Here is a 22235-nt window from a genome sequence, read left to right on the forward strand (position 1 = left end):
GCAGACCAACAAAAAGGCAGTTCCAGGGCTGGAGAGATGGCTTAGCGGTTAAGCGCTTGCCTGTGAAGCCTAAGGACCCCAGTTCGAGGCTCGGTTCCCCAGGTCCCACGTTAGCCAGATGCACAAGGGGGCGCACGCGTCTGGAGTTCGTTTGCAGAGGCTGGAGGCCCTGGCGCGCCCATTCTCTCTCTCTCCCTCTATCTGTCTTTCTCTCTGTGTCTGTCGCTCTCAAATAAATAAATAAATAATTTTTTTTAAAAAAAAGGCAGTTCCAGATTTGGTGAGAGAGTCTGTCTGAAAGAGATAAAGTGGAAATGTGACCCAGGAGGACACCCCATGTTCTCCTTTAGCCCTCACATGTGCGCCTATGGGGCATGTGCATCTGCACATATGTGTACACAATATATACCACACCATATGTAATATATACACATGCAAAAAAAAAAAGAAGTATCCTCCTTTATTTGAAAAGAATTGAACTCAAAGTCTTAGAGCTTGTCTTGGTGGTACTTGCCTGTAATCCCCGTTCCTAGGCTGAGGCAAGAGGATCACTGTGAATCCACACTCAGCCTGGGCTACATAACAAGTTCAAGGCATGACTGGGATCTTTTGAGATCCAGTCTCAAAAGAAAAAAAGAATTAAGGAAAAAGAAAACAAAATAAATGCATGAAACATGAAAGCAAATAGTAGATGTGACATGTTTCTGAAGAATAATTTATGACACACTTATTACCCAATGACAAAACTGAGTGAAGCTACAACTAAATGAAAGCTATTAATAATTCAACTTATGATAGTAGCTGTAAAATTAATAATTAAAATACCTTAGTGAGTTCTCAACATGTAAGAAGTGACAAGTTAAGAAAATCTGATTATCACAAAAGCAAATGAGCAGAGAACTCAGAAAATCCACAGGGAAGATAAAAATAGCTAATAATCACATAAAACATGTTTAGACTTCACAAATAATCAGCTCCTCTTGATTAAAAAAAAAAAAAAAGCTGGGTGTGGTGGCGCACGCCTTTAATCCCAGCATTTGTGAGGCAGAGGTAGGTGAATCGTGAGTCCATGGCCACCCTGAGACTATGTAGTGAGTTCCAAGTCAGCCTGGAAATTCACTATCTCAAAAACAAACAAAAAAGCAGTGTTGGCATTTTATATGCTGTGGGTAGAAGGGCAAAATGCTCTTTTTTATTTATTTATATTTTTGTTTTTTGTTTTTCGAGGTAGGGTCTTGCTCTAGCCCAGGCTAACCTGGAATTCACTCTATACTCTCAGGGTGGCCTTGAATTCACGGTGATCCTCCTACCTCCTGAGTGCTGGGATTGAAGGTGTGCACTACCAAGCCCTGCTAAGATTGCTTTTTAGAAAGTTGAAGTTGAGGGCTGGAAAGATGGCTTAGCAGTTAAGGCACTTACCTGCGAAGCCTAAGGACCCAGGTTTGTATCCCCGGTAGCCACATAAGCCAGATGCACAAGGTGGTGCATGCATCTGGAGTTTGAGGCCTCCCTGAGACTATAGAGTGAATTACAGGTTAGCCTGGGCTACAGCGAGACCCTGCCTTTTTTTTTTTTTTTTTTGAAAAGCCAAAAATAAATAAATAAAATAAAGAATGTTCATTGTCATCTTTATATTATAATAAAAATTGGAAATAGACTAAGTGTACAATATTAGAGACATGGATAAATTATAGTGAATTCTTTTAGCCAATTATGGTATAAGTATTAAAACTGATTATTTATTACTTTTATTTATTTGGGACTTAGCTATACCCCCTTTAAGCCTAGAATTGATCTTTAAAAGCAAATCATAGCCCAGCGTGGTGGCACATGCCTCTAATTAATCCCAGCACTTGAGTACTTGAGAGGCAGAGGTAGGAGGATCACCGTGAGTTCAAGGCCACCCTGAGACGACATAGTGAATTCCAGGTCAGCCTGGGCTAGAGTGAGACCCTACCTCAAAATAAATAAATAAATAAAAATTTAAAAAAATAAAATAACCCAAAAATCACTACTCTGTTTAAAAAGCCGGGCGTGGTGGCACATGCCTTTAATCCCAGCACTTGGGAGGTAGAGGTAGGAGGATAGCTGTGAGTTCAAGGCCACCCTGAGACTACATAGTGAATTCCAAGTCAGCCTGGGCTACAGAGAGACCCTACCTCAAAAAAAAAAAAACAAAAAACAGCAAATCACATGAGTTCTAATATATGTGAACATATTCATATGTTTAGAGTTTTGTTTTTTAATTTTAGGGCCACAAATTAAATAATACATGATGTTTAAAGGAATAAGCTTTATTATTATTATTCATAAGGGACAAAGTGTCAGAATGGAACACTCCAGAGTGACATGCTCTACATCACCCAGTGTCCTTAGGGACCAGGAAGTGGTAAAACGGGCCTGGTGGGTGCTGAATGCCATGGGCAGAAACCAGGGTCTGAGCTCAGTCACGGGAAGCTAGTCACTGGTGCTAAGGACCAGGACACATGTGCATAATTTGCAAAGAACTCTTCCCAGAGTAGCCAGAGATGTGGGAAGGTAATTCAAAGTAGAGGATCCTGAGATTTCAGGGGGATCACTTGGGAGTCTGCTGGAGTCACCCACAGACTGGGCCTGATCCAAACCAAAGAGAGTGAGACTGGAGAGCTCAGCTGCAGGAGTTTATTGTCACCAGTTCCAGGCGACACCAAGTGACTCCCAGTTGTCTAACCTGGGTCCCCAGCTGAGGCAGAGGTTGACTAGAATTACTATGTGCCAGGAGTGGGGGCACGTGCCCGCAGTTCTCTAGCACTTGGGTAGCTATGGCAGACAGGTCGCAAGTTTACAAGTGTGAAGCCACCTTGGACGACATAGCAAGACCGTGTCTCCAAAGAAAGTAGGAAGGGTGGGGGAAGTAGCTCATTAATTCAGCACATGTCCTGACTTCTGTCCTTAGCACCAAAACAGTGAATAAGGGAGTGGGGGTATGGCTCAGTGGTCAGAGACCCTTGCTTATAAAGCCTGAGTCCAATTCCCAGCACCCACGTAAAACTTGACAATAATGAAAAAAGTCGTGCATGCATCTGGCCTTTGTCTGCAGTGGCAAAAGACCCATGTGTGCACAAATAAATAAATAACATTTAACATGAATAAAATACCATATGTATGGAGCTTAGAGTGTGTCTCATGGTAGAGCACTTGCTTAGCATGCCCAAGGCCCAGGGTTCTAGCCCCAGACTGCACAAAATACATACATGCATACATAAACAAAGCAAGCTATGGATTTCTTAAAGTAAGATTTATTTATTTATGCGTGTGTGTGTGTGTGTGTGTGTGTGTGTGTGTATGGGTCACTCCAGGGTTTCTTGCCACTGCAAATGAATGTCAGATGCATGTGCATCTGGCTTTATTTGGGTAGTGGGGAATCAAACCCCAGCCCTCAGGCTTTGCAGACAACAGCTGAGCTGTCTCCCCAGCACACACGCATGCACACGCGCACGCACACACACACACACACACACACACATATTATGGCACTATCTTTTTCAGGAAAAAAAAAAAACAACCTGTGGGAGAAAGCCTAAATTAAAAATTAGAAAAGAATTTTGGGGTTGGAGAGAGATCTTAGCTGTTAAAGTGCTTGCCTGTGAAGCTTAAGGACCCAGGTTCAGTCCCTTAGTATCCATGTAAAGCCAGATGCACAAGGTGGCACATGTGTCTAGAGTTCGTTTGCAGGGGCAAGAGGTCCTAGTGTGGCCATTCTCTCCCTCTCTCTCCCTCCCTCCCGATCTGCCTTCCTTCTCTCTCTCAAAGAAAGAAAGAATTCCTGAAGATGCCTTTCTGAGCACACTTCAGAAGGAGAGATCTGACTGCTAGCTAAGCAGAAATGCTCCCAGTGATGCAAATTCCAGCAAAATTAGATTCTTTCAGCTAAAATTCCACCCTCCTTTCTATCAAACACATCTCATCAAATGACATTAAAAATTAAATCTATCTAAAGAGTTTGACCCTCCTTGAGGTGAGCGAAGCTATTTACAGTATGTTTAGAGCTCTTTCTCTGTGCTGAGTCATTAGGATTCGTTGGAATTGTAAATTTCTATGCCAGCAAGAGGTCCTGGGAAATGACTGCATGCGTTTTCAGTCACTCTGATGTCGGCACGGAGAGTCTAGGAGTTCACGGCTGCTGCTTTGCAACTGAGATGTCCCCATTACGTATTCAAGTCAAACACATGCGATATTGCAGATAAATTGCTGTAGCTAATTGCCACGGGTAAATCTTTAAAAACAAGTCAAGCGTCTGAAGGTTAATAAAATCTGGTGATTAACAGCAGGCAGGGTGCCACCATGCCAGCGACCGGCCGGCGCTGATTAGCGCCATGGATGAAAGCCTGTCATGTGCTCTGAAATGCTGTGACGCCACACGTCTGCTAATTAAACTGCCACATAGCAGCACTGTGCAAGTGGGAAAGAAACAGAGGAATGACGGCCAGGGATCTGAGAGCTCCTTGCACAAAAGCTGATGCTTGAGCTCACGCCTGCTGATCCCAGGTACACCAATGATCAGGGACTCTTGTCGCTGCTGACTTGGACGTCTTACTAACAAAGGATGTTTAGATGTACAAAGAGGATGTTCTCATTAAGAATGTCATCTCAGGGCTGGAGAAGATGGCTTAGCGGATAAGGCACTTGCCTGCAAAGCCAGAGGACCCCAGTTCAATTCCCCAGGACCCATGTAAGCCAGATGCACAAAGAGGTGCATGCATCGGGAATTCATTTGCAGTGGCTACAAGTCTCAAATAAATAAATAAATTACATATATCTATATCTATATCTATATCTATATTTTTGGTGTTTTGAGGTAGGGTCTCACTGTAGCCCAGGCTGACCTGGAATTCACTCTGTAGTCTCAGGCTGGCCTTGAACTCATGGCGATCCTCCTACCTCTGCCTCTCAAGTGCTGGGATTAAAGACGTGTGCCACCACGCCCAGCCACTTGCACTCTCTAAGGAGGGTCTGGCGGGACGTCGCAGAGGCTGTCATGTGTTGTGAGTGCAGAAGCGGGTATGGGAACCCAGCTGTCTTCTACTGAGGTGGACACTACAGAGGTTTCAAAGAGTGGAAACAGTACCACGTTCCTCGCAGAATTGCCTATTTTAATGGTGTTTTCATTTTTCACAAGTTGCATTATCCACACTAATATTCAAGTGGAATCATTATTGCTTTTAATAAACTAATAAAGGTTGCTGTTTAAATCTCTTTTGTATGTAAATGTATGTGATAGGCATGCACATGTATATGCACGTTTATATGCATGAGTGTGGGTGCAAGTGCCCGTGTGCACATGCATGTAGAGGCCAGAGGTTGACATCAGATGTCTTTCTCTATTTTTAAAAAATATTTTTGGGGACTGGAAGGATGGCTTAATGGTTAAGGCATTTGCCTGCAAAGCCAAAGGACCCAGGAAGGGGGCGCATGTATCTGGAGTTCATTTGCAGTGGCTGGAGGCCCTGGCATGCCTATTCTCTCACTCTCTCTCCCTCTTTTTTTGTCCAATAAATTTTTTAAAAATATTTTTAAAAAATTTGCAGGGGACTATATCCAGGTATGGTGGTGCATACCTTTAATCCCAGCACTTGGGAGGCAGAGGTAGGAGGATTGCCGTGAGTTGGAGGCCATCCTGAGACGACATAGTGAATTCCAGGTCAGCCTGAAGTAGAGTGAGACCCTACCTGAAAACAAACAAACAAATATATATATATATATATATTTGGGGTGGAGAGATGGCTTAGTGGTTAAGGTGCTTGCTTGAGAAGCCTAAGGACTCAGGTTCAATTCCCCACAGAAAGCCAGATGCACAAGGTGGTGCATGCGTCTGGAGTTTGTTTGCAGTGGCTAGAGCCCATTTTCTCTGTTTCTTTCTGTCTCTCTCTCTCTCAAAAACAATAAGTGAAAATTTTTTATTTATTTGCAATCAGAGAGAGATAGAGAGAAGAGACAGACAGAATGGGCATGGCCAGGCCTCCAGCCACTGCGAACAAACTCCAGATGCATGCATCACTTTGTGCCCCTGGCTTTATGTGAGTACTGGGGAATCAAACCTAGGTCATTAGGCTTTGTAGGCAAGCATCTTAACTGCTGAGCTGTCTCTCCAGCCCCTCTTTCTCTGTTTTTGAGACAGGGTCTCCTGATGGACCCAGAGCTCACCAGTTCAGGTAGACAAGCTGGCCAGAAATCCCTGGGGAAAGGGGTCTTCCTGTCCTCACCTCCCCAGTGCTGAGGCTGCATACAGACATGTGCCATCATGCCAGCATTTTACATGGGTCCTGGGCTTGCAAACATGGGTCTCCAGGTTTGCAACGCTAGTGCTTTTCCCACTGAACCATCTTGCTGGCCGCTCCACTACTAATACTGCAGATCTTTGTAAACATAATCCACATGCACACGGGATCCTTTTGAGTCCTCACAAGTCTTTACAGTGTACAGTGGTTCCAAGACCAAAGTTTGAGGGCCATATCCCTGCGTAGTTCTGCCTTAGGGGTGGCCACTAAAAAGCTGGCTTTTTGGGTGCCGTAGCAGTGGTTTTGGAGTTGGATCCGCCTCTCGTTGAGATCTGTCACATGAGACCTCGTTCTTCCTTCACCGCCACGAAGCTGGATGCCACCGTGCCAGCCTTCCCTGTAGCCACGAGAAGGAACTGAGAGGATGCAGAGAATTCGCTTCCTGGAGAGTACGCCTTCAACCCCTGGCTGAACCTGGGCCCTTTCTGTGTCGCCCGCAGGTGATGGAGTTTTATTGCCAGTCCTGTGAGACCGCCATGTGTCGTGAGTGCACTGACGGGGAGCACGCTGAGCACCCCACTGTCCCGCTCAAAGACGTGGTCGAGCAGCACAAAGCCTCCCTCCAGGTCCAGCTGGATGCCGTCAACAAAAGGTGCGGTCAGTCCCCTCCACCAGACTGCCCACAGGCCGCCTGTGCCCTAGCTGGCCTCATTGTTCCTGGTCTCTGAAATGGTAGGGTCACGTTACCCTTGAGGTATCAGCTTTTATGTCATTCTCCTTGGGTCGTGACAAACCAGTGTATGATAAAGTTCTCCTGTGCTCTCCCTGGGAATATTCCGGTGGCTTCTGAGCGACGGCACTTTTAGTTTCAGGCTTATAGAAAAGTTAAATGGATGAAAGTTTACTCAGGGACAATACTGTCAGGAGATCTCAGAAGTTCCTGGCCGGAACCAGGGCTGTTGCCACACTCAGAGCGCGTCATGGTGGCTGGCACCAGTTCCCACACAATGGTACTGAGCAGTGATTGCTCAATGCTGCTCCTCACGTGCTCCACTCCAGGTTTTCTTTGGCATGGACACAGAATGTGCCTGAGAAAGACCAAAAGAAGAAACTATCACCAGCTGAAAAGTAGACAGAGTCAGGAGCCCTAGTAAGAAAGATGCAGCTAATCTTTATTAATTAAACAAACTCGGAAATTTGTAAGAAATGCTCAGGAAATTGAATATATGTGCCTGATTTTAAAAAATTTAAAGAAGGACATAGCTATGCATTTACAGCAGTGGTTCTCAACCAGGAGTAACTGTACCCCCAGGGGATATTTGACAATGTCTAAAGACATTTTTGGTGTCACCGCTGTGGGGGAAGGTTGTGACAGCTGGAAGAGAATAAGATCGTTTTCAGCAACAAAGAACAAATGATCTGGCCATACAGGTTTCTCAGGAAATTCCAGGTCTTTGTATCATCAGTTATTAAAATTAGATGCTCGGAGGTAGAGTGAAATAGATGTGACCCTCAATATCTCATGCATTCAATTCCATTCTGTTGCTTTTTAAAATTGGTGAAAGTCATATATAATTTTGTTTTGCTTTATTTTGTTTAGGGACAAAATAGAGTGCTCGGATAGACTCTAGACTATTTCTGGGTGGGTGTTAAATAACGATACTTAATGATTGTCCCCCAGACTCCCAGAAATAGACTCTGCTCTTCAGTTCATCTCGGAAATCATTCATCAGTTAACCAGCCAGAAGGCCAGCATCGTGGACGACATCCACTCCACATTTGACGAGCTGCAGAAGACGTTAAATGTGCGGAAAAGCGTGCTGCTTATGGAGCTGGAAGTCAACTATGGCCTCAAGCACAAGGTAAGAGCGTAGCAACCGCGCAGGTGCTCGGGACAGACGTGACCCAGGGGCACACCATCAGGGCACTGTCCTGTCGTGTTCTGGTAGCAGCAGCCTGGGGACGTAAATGAGGGCCATCTTTGGATTGTGACCTGCAGTTTTCATTTTAAAGATTATCTCAAGCCAGAGTGTGGCTTGGGGCATGCCTGTAATCCCAGCACTCAGGAGACATAGGTAGGAGAATCGCTGTGAGTTCAAGGCCAGCCTGAGACTATGTAGTGAATTCTAGGTCAGCCTGGGATAGAGCGAGACCATGCCATGGGGGGAAAAAAATTAAAAATAAGAGATTATCTTGGAGATGGGGAGATGGCTCAGTGGTTGGAGGTTCTTGCTTACAGGACCTTGCATCCTGGGTTCAGTTCCCAGTCACCCATGTAGAACTGGACAGATATTTGTTTGCAGCAGCTGGAAACCCTAGCATTATACACATAGACACACATACATTAAAAAAAAAAAATGAAAAGAAACTACCTATTTTAATCTTTCCTGTTTTTAGCAAAACTGTAATTCCGTGACCTTAAGTACCAATTTATAATTTGACAAAAGGAGAGGTTGACTATTATGGCATGCTTTCAGGAGAGAGGGGTTGGACGGATTGTTTAGGTTCCTTAATTGTGATGTGGGACGGTCTCTTAATTGCTCTCACCCACACTAACCTGTTCTTCAACTTCAAAGCGAACTCTGAGTGCAGTCTTTATTCCAGCTGGCAAGTCTGTTCACAAAAGGGAGGGCGGAAAGTTTCTGGTATGGAGATTTCTCTTCATTTGATCAGTTTCTGCTCCTTTAGGTAGTAGGTAATCGGGGAGCCTTTGAACGTAAGGGAAACATACCATGTAATGAACACATTCCTCCGATCAGGCAGACCATTGGTTTGCCGAGGCAGTCTGTCAGTGACAGCTGCTGTCTGCCCCATCCAAACACGTGACCGAGACAACTCCCGCGTAGGCGCCCGGGGCGGGGGCGAGGCCAAGGGACATCTACCGAAGGGACAGGTGAATGCCATTTGGGATTCCGCATGGCTTCACTGGGTCCCGTGGAATGCCAGTTGCCCCAAGCCAAGGAGTGGAAAGAAGCTGGTTGCTGCGGGCGGAGGGCGGGGTCCGGCGGCCGGCGGGTGGGGTGTGTGTGTGTGGACAGCCCGTGTCCCCTCCCGTGTCCTCCCCCCCCCGCAGGTGCTGCAGTCGCAGCTGGACACCCTGCTGCGGGGCCAGGAGAGCATCAGGAGCTGCAGTAATTTCACGGCGCAGGCCCTGGACCACGGCTCGGAGACCGAGGTGCTGCTGGTGAGGAAGCAGATGAGCGAGAAGCTGACCGAGCTGGCCGACCAGGACTTCCCGCTGCAGCCGCGCGAGAACGACCAGCTCGACTTCATCGTGGAAACCGAAGGCCTGAAGAAGTCCATCCACAACCTGGGCACCATCCTCACCACCAACGCCGTCGCCTCGGAGACGGTGGCCACGGGCGAGGGCCTGCGGCAGACCATCATCGGGCAGCCCATGTCTGTGACCATCACGACCAAGGACAAGGACGGCGAGCTGTGCAAGACGGGCAACGCGTACCTCACGGCCGAGCTCAGCACCCCCGACGGCAGCGTGGCCGACGGCGAGATCCTGGACAACAAGAACGGCACCTACGAGTTCCTCTACACCGTGCAGAAGGAGGGCGACTTCACCCTGTCCCTCCGGCTGCACGACCAGCACATCCGCGGCAGCCCCTTCAAGCTCAAGGTCATCCGCTCGGCCGACGTGTCCCCCACCACCGAAGGGGTCAAGAGGCGCGTCAAGTCCCCCGGGAGCGGCCACGTCAAGCAGAAAGCCGTGAAGAGACCGGCCAGCATGTACAGCACGGGCAAGAGGAAAGAGAACCCCATCGAGGACGACCTGATCTTCCGAGTGGGTAAGGGGGGGCCCGACTCCGGGCCCCGCATCCCCCAGCCTGTCCTGCACGCAGCGCTGCCTCCTGGCTTCCCTCTCCCCTCCTCTCCCTCCCCGCCTTCCTCTCCTCCCTTCCTCTCCCCTTCCTCTCTTTCCTTCTCCTTCCTCTTCCTCTCCTTCTCCCTCTCTCCCCTCCCTCTCTTTCCTTCTTCTCCCTCCCTCTCCCCTTCCTCTCTTGCTTTCTCCTCCCTCTACTTCTCCCTGTCTCTCCCCTCCCTCCCTCTCCTTCTCCCTGTCTCTCCCCTCCCTTCCCCTCCCTCTCTTCCCCCCTTTTTCCTGCTCGCCCTCTGGGACTCTCCTTTCACCTCCTCTCCCTCCTCCCACCTTTATCCCTCCTCTCCTACTGTCCCTTCTTCCTCTTCTCCTCCTCCTCTTCCTCCCTTCTTCTCCTCCTGTTTAACAAGTAAAAATACTGTGTATTCATTGTAGAAAAGTAGGAACTGAAAAGAAGCAAAAAAAAAAAAGAAAGAAAAGAAATAGAAAATGCCACCACTCATAATGTGGCAATTTTAAAGGAGAGGTTTGTGAGCACCCCCCCCAAACACACACACACACACACACACACACACACACACACACACACACACACACACCAGCAGCCCCGTGGGGTGTCTTTGGAGGGCTCCTGCCCAACCCCCAGGCAAGGAGAGCCTGGTCTCGGGCAATCCTATCCTATTCCTGTGAAACCCGGTTGCTCCGGGTGGAGCTCATGCCACTGGACAACCCCAAATGTGTCTGGGTTTGCTTTTGCTTCTGGTGCTGCTAGAGTCGTATCTGAACCATCCATGGCTCCAGCAGCCTCTGGGGAGGGGCAGTGGCCTGTGGGAATCCGTGAGGCCTCCAGATGTGTGGAGTGGAGCTGAACCTCACAGACAGAACCTCACAGGAGAATGGAATGGGGTTCAGGTGGGCCTGGGGATGAAGTCAGAAGGTGAGCCCGGATGGACACTTGAGAGAGAGAAAGAGGCAGATAGAGATAATGGGCATGCCAGGGCCTCAAGCCACTGCAGACAATCTCCAGACACATGTGCCAGCTTGTGCATCTGGCTTACGTGGGTACTGGGGAATTGAACCTGGGTCTTCAAGCTTTGCAGGTGAGCGCCTTACTGCTAAACCATCTCTCCACGTAGGACCGCAGTGGTTGCCCCTCCCTCCTCTGTTTATTTTAACCACTTGTCTCCTCAGGAGAAAGCAAGCTAGCTGTTGCCACCAAAGGGCCCAGTCATTCCCAAGGGAGAGAACTGACTACTCTTGTGCTCAGCCCACCTCTTTCTCCCTGTTCTGTCTACCTCGCAGAATCCAAGAGTCCTGCACAGTGTGCTAACTGACGCCCATAGAAAAGCAGGTTCCAGTAAACTGGGGGTGCCTTGGGCAAAATGAGGGAGACAGATTTTTTTGCTACTGCAGAAGCTCTCGGAACCTGTTGAGCTCCCCTGTGAGCTCTGGCAGCGAGAGTCAAGAGGCAGAGCTGGCTAACTGCTCTTGCCATTGCTCGCTTTCCATGGACCGTCTTGAGTAACTAAGGCTCCTTTGATCACTCTGTTGGTTCTTGAGAAGGACTCTGGGTAAAGACTGTGCTATGACACATAACTTCTTTCAGAGCAAGGAGGCTCCCATGCTTCCCTTGGCCAGACGTGAGCGTGGGTGCAGGGGACAAAATGGGGTGGTCTCAGGACTGGATCCCATCACTCTGGTTTCCCCACTGACTTGAGCCTTGGGTAACTCTTCCTGCGACCTCAAACTTCAGTTTCCAAGTCCATAAAGTGAAGGCACAAAAATACCCTCTAGGTTCATCCACAATGTCACAAATGATAGAATCTCTGTGTTTCCAAGATTGACTAGTATTCTATTATATAACACTTTCTTTATCTTATTATCCCTTAAAAAAAATCATTTCTTTATTTGCATGTGTGGTTGGGGTACCAGGGTCGTGCAGCTGCCCCTGAAAATCCATCTAGCTTTATGTGAATGGCTGGGGAATTGAAATGTGACCAGTAAGCTTTGCAAGCAAGTGCCTTTAACTGATGAGCCTCATCCCTCTCTCTACTCATCCTTTTTTAAAATTTCTTTTTTAGAGAAAGTGAGAAAGAGAAAGAGAGAATTGGCACCCCAGGGCCTCAGCCATTACATTCAAACTCCAGATACTTGCGCCACCTACTGGGCATGTGCAACCTTGTGCTTGCCTCAACTTTGTTTGTTTGTCTGGCTAACATGGGACTTAGAGAGTAGAACATGGGTCCTTAGTCTTCACAGACAAGCACCTTAACCACTGAGCCTTCTCTCCAGTACCTACTTATCCTTTTTTTTTTTTTTGATAAAAATATTTTATTTTTATTCAAGAGAGAAAGAGGCAGATCGAAAGAGAATGGATATACCAGGGCAACTAGCCACTGCAAACAAACTCCAGATGCATGTACCACCTTGTGCATCTGGTTTTACATGGCTACTGAGGAACTGAACCTGGGTCCTTTGGCTTGGCAGGCAAGCGCCTTAACCACTACTCCATCCCTCCGGCCCTGCCTACCTATCCTTTGATGCAAGTTGTTCCTGTTTCTTGGCAATTGTGGATAATGCTGCAATGAACAAGGACAGACATCTCTTTCACATGCTGATTTCATTTCCTTCTGAGAAATCCTCATGATATTGTTGGATTGTATTATAGTTCTGTTTTCAGTATTTTGAGGAACCTCTCTGCTGTTTTAGATAATAATGGCTGTCCTCCCCCTTTCCCCCCCCCACACAGTGGCAAGGGCTCCCTTTCATCCACAGCCTCGTCACCACCTCTCCTTTGTCTCTGATGACTGCACTTCTGAGGTGACAGCTCATTTTTGTTTTCATGAGCATTTCCCTGATGATTAGTAATGCTGACCATTGTTAGTATATTTATTGACCATTTATGTCTTCTTGGAGAAATGCATATTTAGATCATCTGCCCATCTTCTTTAAAAAAAAAAAAATTACTGGTTTTCAAAGAGAGAGAGAGACAGTACCAGGGCCTCCAGCCACTGCAGTGTACTCCAGGTGCATGCACCACTTTGTACATCTGGCTTTATGTGGGTTCTAGGGATTTGAACCTGGGCCCAACCCAGGTCATCAGGCTTTGTGAGCAAGGGTGTTTAACAACTGAGCCATTTCCCTAGCCCCATTTTCCCATCTTTAAATTTCTAAAAAGGTTGTCTTATCAACATTGAGTTGTTTAGAACCAGGTGGGGCGGGGCACTCTTATAATCCCAGTGTTTGGAAGGCTGAGACAGAAAGATGGAGATTTCCAGGCCAGCTAGGCTACATAAGTAATGATTATTTTAGATATGGATCTAACAGCACCAGAAGCAAAAGTAAAACTAGATAAATGGGGTTATTAAATTAAACTAAGAATCTCTTGCACAACATCACCGCAGTGAAGAGATAAGGCCCCACCAAAAAAAAAAAAAAAAAAAAGATACTAATTTTTTTAAAGAAAAGGGGGGGAAAAACTTTGTCAGATTGCTTGCATTCACTGCATTTTAGATATGAACCCCTCAGAGTATGTGCAGGTTGCATGACCTTCCATCATGTAAGCTTCTTCTTTCTCTGGTGAACCTCTCTTTTGTTGTTCGGAAGCATTTTAGTTTGATGTAACTCCTTGTGTTTATTTGTCAATTTATAAAAACATTTTAAGAGCTAGCGAGATTGCTTAGTGGTTATGGTGCTTGCCTGTGAAGCCTAAGGACCCAGGTTCGATTCCCTAGAACCCACAAAGCCAGATGCACATCGGGTACATGTGTCTGGAGTTCCTTTGCAATGACTAGAGGCCCTGGTATGTCCATTCTCACTCTCTTTCTCAAATAAATAAAAATAAAATAAAAAATATTTTGATGTGTGTATTTGAGAGAGGGTGTGTATGTGTGGGTCTACCAGGGCTTCTTGTGAATGAACTCCAAATGCATGCACCACTTTATGCATTTGGCTTTAATTGGGTACTGGGGTATCCAACTGGGACCAGCAAGCTTTGTCAGCAAGCGTCTTTCATTGCTGAGCTTAAGTGAATTGTGTGAATGTAAGTTACAGGGTCTGTCTCTTAAATTAAGAGAAGCAGCACAGGGTGTCTGTTGATGACAGTTCCTTGAAACACGAGGATTATATTCCCTGACTGCTAGAGTTTACTGACTGGAGTCTATGAGCCAATTTAGTCACTCAAGAAAGTCATGGAACAAAAGGGAGGCAGAAGATGTGGGAGGGAGGGAAAGAATTACAATCGAATTGCTTCAAATTATGCAGTTCCTACACTGTGTCTTAATGAGCTGATAAGAGGTTGAAAGAAACACTTGTATGTGCTCTAGAACATGTAATTTAAATGGGTGTGTAAGGCAGGGGTGGGGTGTGGAAGGGGCACCTAGCACAGTAGAAGAGCACTTGTCTGGTATGCATGAGGCCCCAAGTTGATACCCAGAATCATGACTAGAAGTGGAATGGAATAGAATGAATAGGATAGGTCACTTAGCCTGTGTTCAGAGACTTCATAGTAAGATATTATTATACTATTTCATGCCCCTCCTCCTGCCTCGCCTCAGTAAACTACCACTTCCTTAAAGTATGTAAGGGAGGCTGGAGAGTTGGCTTAGAGGTTAAGGCACTTGCCTTCAAAGCCTAAGGAACCAGGTTCAATTCCCTAGTACCCACATAAGTGAAATGCGCAAAGTGGTGCACGTGACTGGAATTCGTTTACAGTGGCTGGATGCCTTGGTGCACTCATTCTCTTTCTCCTCTCTCTCTCTGTCTCTCTCTCTCTCTCTCTTTCTCTCCCTCTCTCTCTCTCTCTCTGTCTCCAATAAATAAATATTTTTTAAAAATTTAAGTATATAATGACATCTGAGATCATTTATTATACAATCTCCACCTCCTCTCTCTCTTTCTGTCTCCAATAAATAAATATTTTTAAAAATTTAAGTATATAAGCATATAATGACATCTGAGATCATTTATTATACAATCCCCACCTCAGCCCCTTGAGAATCTCCTCCTTGCAATCACTTCCTTTATTTCAAATGGAAACAGAGACAACTTATGTTTACTACATATGAAGCACAGTGGTGTGTGTTGGCTTGTCATGTGTCATGGACTGGGGACCAAGCCTGCAATCCTGGGTCTTTGGGCGGCACTCATCCTTCAAAGTCTAGCACTAGGTCATAGGGCGTAACAGGAAACAGCACAGACGTTAGTCCTTCCCTCAGGGGGCATATAGTCTAGGATGGCATACAGGTAAACAGTTACAGCACTGTGTGCAGGAAAACAGAGTTTCTAAAAGATTTAAAGAGAATACATGATCCATATGAGCCCAAAGAGTAGTTACCTCTACCTCTAAAGTCTGATACCTTAAAGTCTAATTAGAAAGAAGCAGTGTTGGACCAGCTAGATGGCACAGTGGTTAAGGAGTTTGCCTATAAAGCCTAATGACCTGGGTTTGATTCCTCATTCCCCACATAGAGCCAGATGCACAAAGTGGCACATGCATCTAGAGTGTCTAGAGGCCCTGGCATACCCATATTCTCCCTCCATCCCCCCTCTCTGGGCAAATAAATAAGTATTTTAAAAAGTAGCAATGGATATATTTGGACAATGTGGTTTTATTCGTCCCTCTGTCTCTAACTACCATTGTGATGTGTCTACTCTTAACTTCTTATCTATAAAATGATGGCTTGTGTCCTGATAACTCATGGGAACACGAGACACAGAGTTGGGAAAGTCAAATACTATTGAGCAGTTCATTTTCTCAAAACGTAATGTGAGTTGTAATTTATTGCCCATCGTGAATAATTCATCCATGCAATCATTTGCTCAGCAAACAGGAGTGAGTTAAGCATCTGCTTGGTTGAAGAGCCTGTGTCAGGTCCTTCGCTTGTCCCCGTAACATCTAGTTGGATCCTTCCATTCAAAACAGGTTGTTTATTTGGCATTAAATTTCATTCTGAGTTGGAACAGGTGGTAAGAGGAAATCTGCATGGATTGGTCAGGGTAAGGGCTCACGTTCTCTGCTCCTCCTGAGGGGTTGGGAGGGAGCAGGATGAACACGGGCAAGAAGCTGTTGGGGGGCTGGAGAGATGGCTTAGCAGCTGAGAGGCTCACCTGTGGAGCCCAAGGACCCAGGCTTGATTCCTGAGTACCCATGTAAAGCCAGATACACAAGGTGGTGCATGTGTCTGGAGTTCATATGCATTGATTAGAGGCCCTGGTGAGCCCGTTCTCTCTCTCCCTCTCAAATAAATAAATAAATAAATAAATAAATAAATAAATAAATATAAAATATTAGGGGCAGGCATACTGGTACATGCCTTTAATTCCAACATTTGGGAGGCAGAAGTAGGAGGATGACTATGAATTTAAGGCCAGCCTAGGACTATAGAGTGAATGCCTGATCAGCCTGGGCTAGAGTGAGAACCTACCTTGAAACAAACAAACAAATTTTTAAAAAAATTGAAAAGAAGCTATTGGTGCTAGAGAGATGGCTTAGCAGGTAAGGCACTTGCCTGCAAAGCCTAAGGACCAGGTTCAATTCCCCAGTACCCATATAGCCAGATGCACATGGTAGTGCATGCGTCTGGAGTGCATTTGCAGTGGCTAAAGGCCCTGGCACACCCACTCTCTCTCCCACCCCCCCCCACATAAACTAAATTTTAAAACATGAAACTTTAAAAGAAATTTAAACAAGAAGCTGTTGGCTTAATTCATTTTGTGCTTCATAGGATTGTAGCTCGGCATCTGGGAAAAGACTAAACTTGGAGCTGCTGATTTGACTAGCCAACAGATAATCGACACAAAAATTTTTTTTCCATCAAAGTAGAAAGAAATTGCAAGTACTTGTATGTTTTGTGTTACATCTATATTTGTTATGAAGATGCTAGTTTTCATTACATCTTTAGAATACTCCAGTGTGTGTTTGTTGCAGAGGCTGGAACCCTGGACCTTGTGAATGTTGCTGAGCCACATCACCAGCCCTCTTTGCTTGCTTAGAATAATTTAGAGAGACAGGGGAGAATTTTTAGACTAAATGGCACGTGTTAAAGTTTGAAAAGTAAAGCATGATGCTAAGTAATTTCCTCCACGATTTCAACTTACTTTATTTTCTTCACAAATCACTCAAACATTCTGGCATAATAATAGCTCGTTAGTGTATATCATTCATTACTCCCTGTCAGGATTTTTCTAGTTTCATTGCTAGTAAAAAAATAGTGACAGCAGTTGTTCTTTGAGTGGCTGCTGATGGTGTCCTTTAATCTTCCCCGGGAACACTAGCCCCACTGGGATTTCAACCAGGTCTGAAGAAAAAGAATGTTCCCCAGGGAATCTCTGACCAGACAAAAGCTGCTCTGAGGGACGGAGGGGCGTGGGTAGGAGAGTGTGGTTCCCTTGCAAGAAGCTGTGGGTTTGATCTTCAGCAAGGGGTGGGAGGCCTGATTTTAAAATAAATAGTATGCAACTAAAGTGGCAGCATCTGCTTTTAATTTTTTAAAAAATATTTTATTTTTCTTTGTTTATTTGAGAGAGAGACATAGGCAGGGAGAGCGTGAGAGAATGGGCGCACTAGGGCCTCCAGCCACTGCAAACAAACTGCAGATGCGTGCGCCCCCTTGTGCATCTGGCTAACGTGGGTCCTGGGGAATAGAACCTGGATCCTTTGGCTTTGCAGGCAAGCGCCTTACACACTAAGCCATCTCTCCAGCCCGTGCCTACTTTTAGAACATGAGACCAAGATTGAGAGCCAGGCTACCCCATCCACAGGCTCCACAGAGGTGTGTACAACACTAAGCTTATCAAATGATTTGATAAATTAAGCTTTTATTCTTTAAAGGCATTGGGTTTATCCCTACTCCCCTTTAAAAAGCATGTATAACTTGAACATTGTAGATTTTATTTTTCTGGTCTCTCAGTTTGGCTGTTCCAGTTGTTCCAGTTATTCAGACATCAGGAGAAAAGAGCCAAAAGAAACCACATTAGTGACTGCTGACTTGGTGGTGTGCTTGCCTAGTATGCACGAAACCCTGGATTTAATCCCCAGCACCACACACACTGGGCATACTGGTCCATGCCACTTGTAATCCAAGCACTCAGGAGGCAGAGATAGTAGGATCAGACGTTTAAGGTCATTGACTATTGAATTTGAGGCCAGCATAGGTTACACAAGACCCTGTCTCCAAAAGCATGTCAATCCCAGCACTCACGAGACAGAAATAGGAGGATCGCAATGAATTCGAGGCTAGCCTGAGACTACATAGTGACTTCCAGGTCAGCCTGGGTTAGAGCAAGCCCCTTCTTCAAAACAAAACAGAACACATTTTTAAAAACTGTTTTTGTTTGTTTGTTATTCGAGGTAGGGTCTCACTCTAGCTCAGGCTGACCTGGAATTCACTAGGTAGTCTCAAGATGGCCTCGAACTCTCAGTGATCCTCCTACCTCTGCCTCCCGAGTGCTGGGATTAAAGGTGTGTGCACCATGCCTGGCATTTTATTTTTTATTTTTTATTTATTTATTTATTTGAGAGCGACAGACACAGAGAGAAGGACAGATAGAGGGAGAGAGAGAGAATGGGCGCGCCAGGGCTTCCAGCCACTGCAAACGAACTCCAGACGCGTGCGCCCCCTTGTGCATCTGGCTAACATGGGACCTGGGGAACCAAGCCTCGAACCGGGGTCCTTAGGCTTCACAGGCAAGCGCTTAACCGCTAAGCCATCTCTCCAGCCTGATTTTTTAAGACTTTTTATTGACTACTTCCATACATACAGACAATATATTATGATTATAATTCCCTCCCACTACCTTCCCTTTTCGTCCTGCTGAATCCCCTCCACTGAAGCCCTTCTTCTTTCCAACCAGTCTCTCTTCTATTTTATTTTATTTTATTTATTTTGTGGTTTTGTTTTTTCTAGGTAGGGTCTCACTCTAGCGGGCTGACCTGAAACTCACTATGTAGTCTCAGGGTGGCCTTGAACTCACAACGATCCTCCTACCTCTGCCTCTCGAGTGCTGGGACTAAAGGCGTGCGCCACCACGCCCAGCTCTCTTCCATTTTGATATCATCATGTCTCCCCTCCTATTATGCAGGTCTTGTGTAAGTAGCACCAGCCAAAAAAAAAAAAAACTTTTTAAAAATAAAAACAGTTAATTGGGGCTAGAGAGATGGCTTAGCAGTTAAGGCACTTGCCTGCAAAGCCAAAGAACCCTGGTTGGATTCTCCAGGACCCATGTAATGCGTCTGGAATTTGTTTGCAGCAGCTAGAGGCCCTGGCGTGCCCATTCTCTCTCTTGCTCTCTCTCTCTCTCTCTCTCTCTCTCTCTCTCTGCCTCTTTCTCTCTCTCTCTCTCTGATAAGTGAATTTGAAAAAACAGTTAACTGTTAGCCTATAGATACTACTTTTCTTCTTGCTGCCTTACCTCTCCCCTTTAAAAAAGAGTCTAGTTAAAAGCCAATAAATAGGGCTGGGGAGATTGCTTAATGGTTAAGGCACTTACCTGTGAAACCTAAGGACCCAGGTTGGATTCCCCAGTACCCACTAAGCCAGATCCACTTGGAGCTCGTTTGCGGTGGCTAGAGGCCCTGGCATGCCCATCTCCCCCCACCCACTTTCTCTCTCCTTGCAAATAAGTAAATAAAATTTTTTTTTTAGGGCTGGAGAGACAGCTTAGCGGTTAAGCGCTTGCCTGTGAAGCCTAAGGACCCTGGTTCGAGGCTCGGTTCCCCAGGTCCCATGTTAGTCAGATGCACAAGGGGACGCATGCGTCTGGAGTTCGTTTGCAGTGGCTGGAAGCCCTGGCACACCCATTCTCTCTCTCTCCCTCTATCTGTCTTTCTCTCTGTGTCTGTCGCTCTCAAATAAATAAATAAATAAAAATGAACAAAAAAAATTTTTTAAAATATTTTTTTAAATCCAAACAAATAAAGAGTCAAGTAAGAATAGTTGAATATCTTATAAGATGCCAGGAATACAAGAATACACAGCCAAGAAGTCCTGGATCTCAGAACATAACGTGTAAGTAGACCTGGCATATGAAAAATCACACTCCTCGTTGATGGTATCAACATTGTGGATGGTTTTATCAGTGTTCCGGAAGCCAAAGGTCCAAGCTTCCTCTGAGAACTACCAACTAGGTTTGGGCAAAACTAAATATATTACCTCTTTTCTGCTGTCTCTCCCTAATTGAGTATTAGTTTTTATTGTTAGAGCTTTGTGAAATCTGGGTGTGTTTTACTCATGTTAATATGCAACTACATAGGAATAAAAGATTGGCATTTGCTTTAAAGTGGCTTTGAAAAGACTATTGGTCTGAAAGAGAAGGTTCATAGCATATGGATAGAATCATGGGAAAGTCTAGACAGATGGTTCAGTGGTTAAAGGCACTTGCTTGCAAAGCCTCCCAGCCCAGGTTCGATTTCCCAGTGACCACATAAAGTCAGATGCACAGGATGGCACACACATCTGGAGTTCATTTGTAGTGTCAGGAAACAGTTAGGTGTGCTCTTTCTCTCCCTTTCTCCATACCCCCCTCCTTGCAAATAAATAATAATTTTTAAAAATATTATTTATTTGAGAGAGACAGAGGCAGATATAGAGAATGGGCACCCAGGGCCTCCAGCCACTGCAAACAAACTCCAGAAGCATGTACCACCTTATGTATCTGGCCTTATGTGAGTACTGGGGAATCGAACTTGGGTCTTCAGGCTTTGCAGGCAAGCTAAGTAATAATTTTTTAGGAGCATTTTAAAAACATCATGGGGAGTGGGTTCTGCTTTCTCCCCGCCCTCCCTCGGTGTGTATGTGTGTGTGTGTGTGTGTGTGTGTGTATAAAGAATGCAGGGGTTGGGACTATAGCTCAGTACATCAAGCACACACAAGGTCCTGAGCTTCATCCCTGAGCACTGAAAAGAGGAAAAAGCAATCATTCTCGAGTGAGCTCTTCTTTTCCTGAAACTGAGACCTCTAATCCTTTAGTGCCTAACCTGTGCCTCTGTCATGTATTTTTAGGTACAAAAGGAAGAAATAAAGGAGAGTTTACAAATCTTCAGGGTGTAGCTGCCTCTACCACTGGGAAGATACTGATCGCAGACAGTAACAACCAATGTGTCCAGGTACGGCCGCGCCTTGGGCTACTTACGTGGATAGAACAGATGTAGGTGCGTAGCTCCCTAGTTTAGACTCAAGATAAGAGAGTGAAAGGAAAGAAACTGAAAATGTATGCATAGCCCTTTCTCTTTTTTAAATTATTTTTGTTTATTTTTATTTATTTATTTGAGAGGGACAGACAGAGAGAGAAAGAGGCAGATAGAGAGAATGGGCACGCCAGGACCTCCAGCCACTGCAAATGAACTTCAGACACGTGCGCCCCCTTGTGCATCTGGCTAACGTGGGTCCTGGGGAACCGAGCCTCGAACCGGGGTCCTTAGGCTTCACAGGCAAGCACTTAACCGCTAAGCCATCTCTCCAGCCCCTGCACAGCCCTGTCTTGAACAGAGTTGGCATGTTCTGACCTGCGCTGCATATGCCAGTGTTCTTGCATTCTGCTCCCTCGGTGGTTTCTGCGCTGCCGCACAGCCTAAGGAATGTCAACTTGTCACACAGATATTTTCCAATGACGGCCAGTTCAAAAGTCGCTTTGGCATTCGGGGACGCTCTCCTGGACAGCTGCAGCGGCCCACAGGAGTAGCCGTACACCCCAGTGGGGACATCATCATTGCGGATTATGATAACAAGTGGGTTAGCATTTTCTCCTCAGACGGGAAGTTTAAGGTAAGACTGACGACCATTTGACCAGTAGGTAGTAGAAAGAAGGAATAGGAAACGTGACATGAAATTACTCTCTGTTGAAATCCAGCCCAATATATATATATATATTTTACATATATATATTTTTTAATTTTTTGTTACTTTTATTTATTTATTTGAGAGCAACAGACAGAGAAAGTGGCAGAGAGAGAGAGAGAGAGAGAATGGGTGCGCCAGGGCCTCCAGCCACTGCAAATGAACTCCAGATGCATGCACCCCCTTGTGCATCTGGCTAACATGGGTCCTGGGGAATCAAGCCTCGAACCGGGGTCCTTAGGCTTCACAGGCAAGCGCTTAACTGCTAAGCCATCTCTCCAGCCCCCAATATATATTTTTAAATATTTTATTTAT

The 22235-nt window shown here is 45.7% G+C and overlaps 1 protein-coding gene across 6 annotated transcripts in view; it reads left to right on the forward strand.

Moving 5' to 3' along the window:
* The window catches only part of Trim2 (tripartite motif containing 2), a 192862-nt gene that overhangs the window by 158022 nt on the left and 12605 nt on the right, over nucleotides 1-22235 (forward strand). For all 6 annotated transcript variants that reach the window (XM_045130717.1, XM_045130715.1, XM_045130716.1 and 3 more), the window contains exons 4-8: nucleotides 6758-6909; nucleotides 7939-8119; nucleotides 9331-10054; nucleotides 21087-21190; nucleotides 21681-21848. In XM_045130717.1, coding sequence (XP_044986652.1) covers nucleotides 6758-6909; nucleotides 7939-8119; nucleotides 9331-10054; nucleotides 21087-21190; nucleotides 21681-21848 — 1329 coding nt within the window. The remainder of the gene's footprint in view (nucleotides 1-6757; nucleotides 6910-7938; nucleotides 8120-9330; nucleotides 10055-21086; nucleotides 21191-21680; nucleotides 21849-22235) is intronic.

The sequence above is a fragment of the Jaculus jaculus genome, chromosome 12 (genome assembly GCF_020740685.1).
Source record: "Jaculus jaculus isolate mJacJac1 chromosome 12, mJacJac1.mat.Y.cur, whole genome shotgun sequence".
Classification (NCBI taxonomy): domain Eukaryota; kingdom Metazoa; phylum Chordata; class Mammalia; order Rodentia; family Dipodidae; genus Jaculus; species Jaculus jaculus.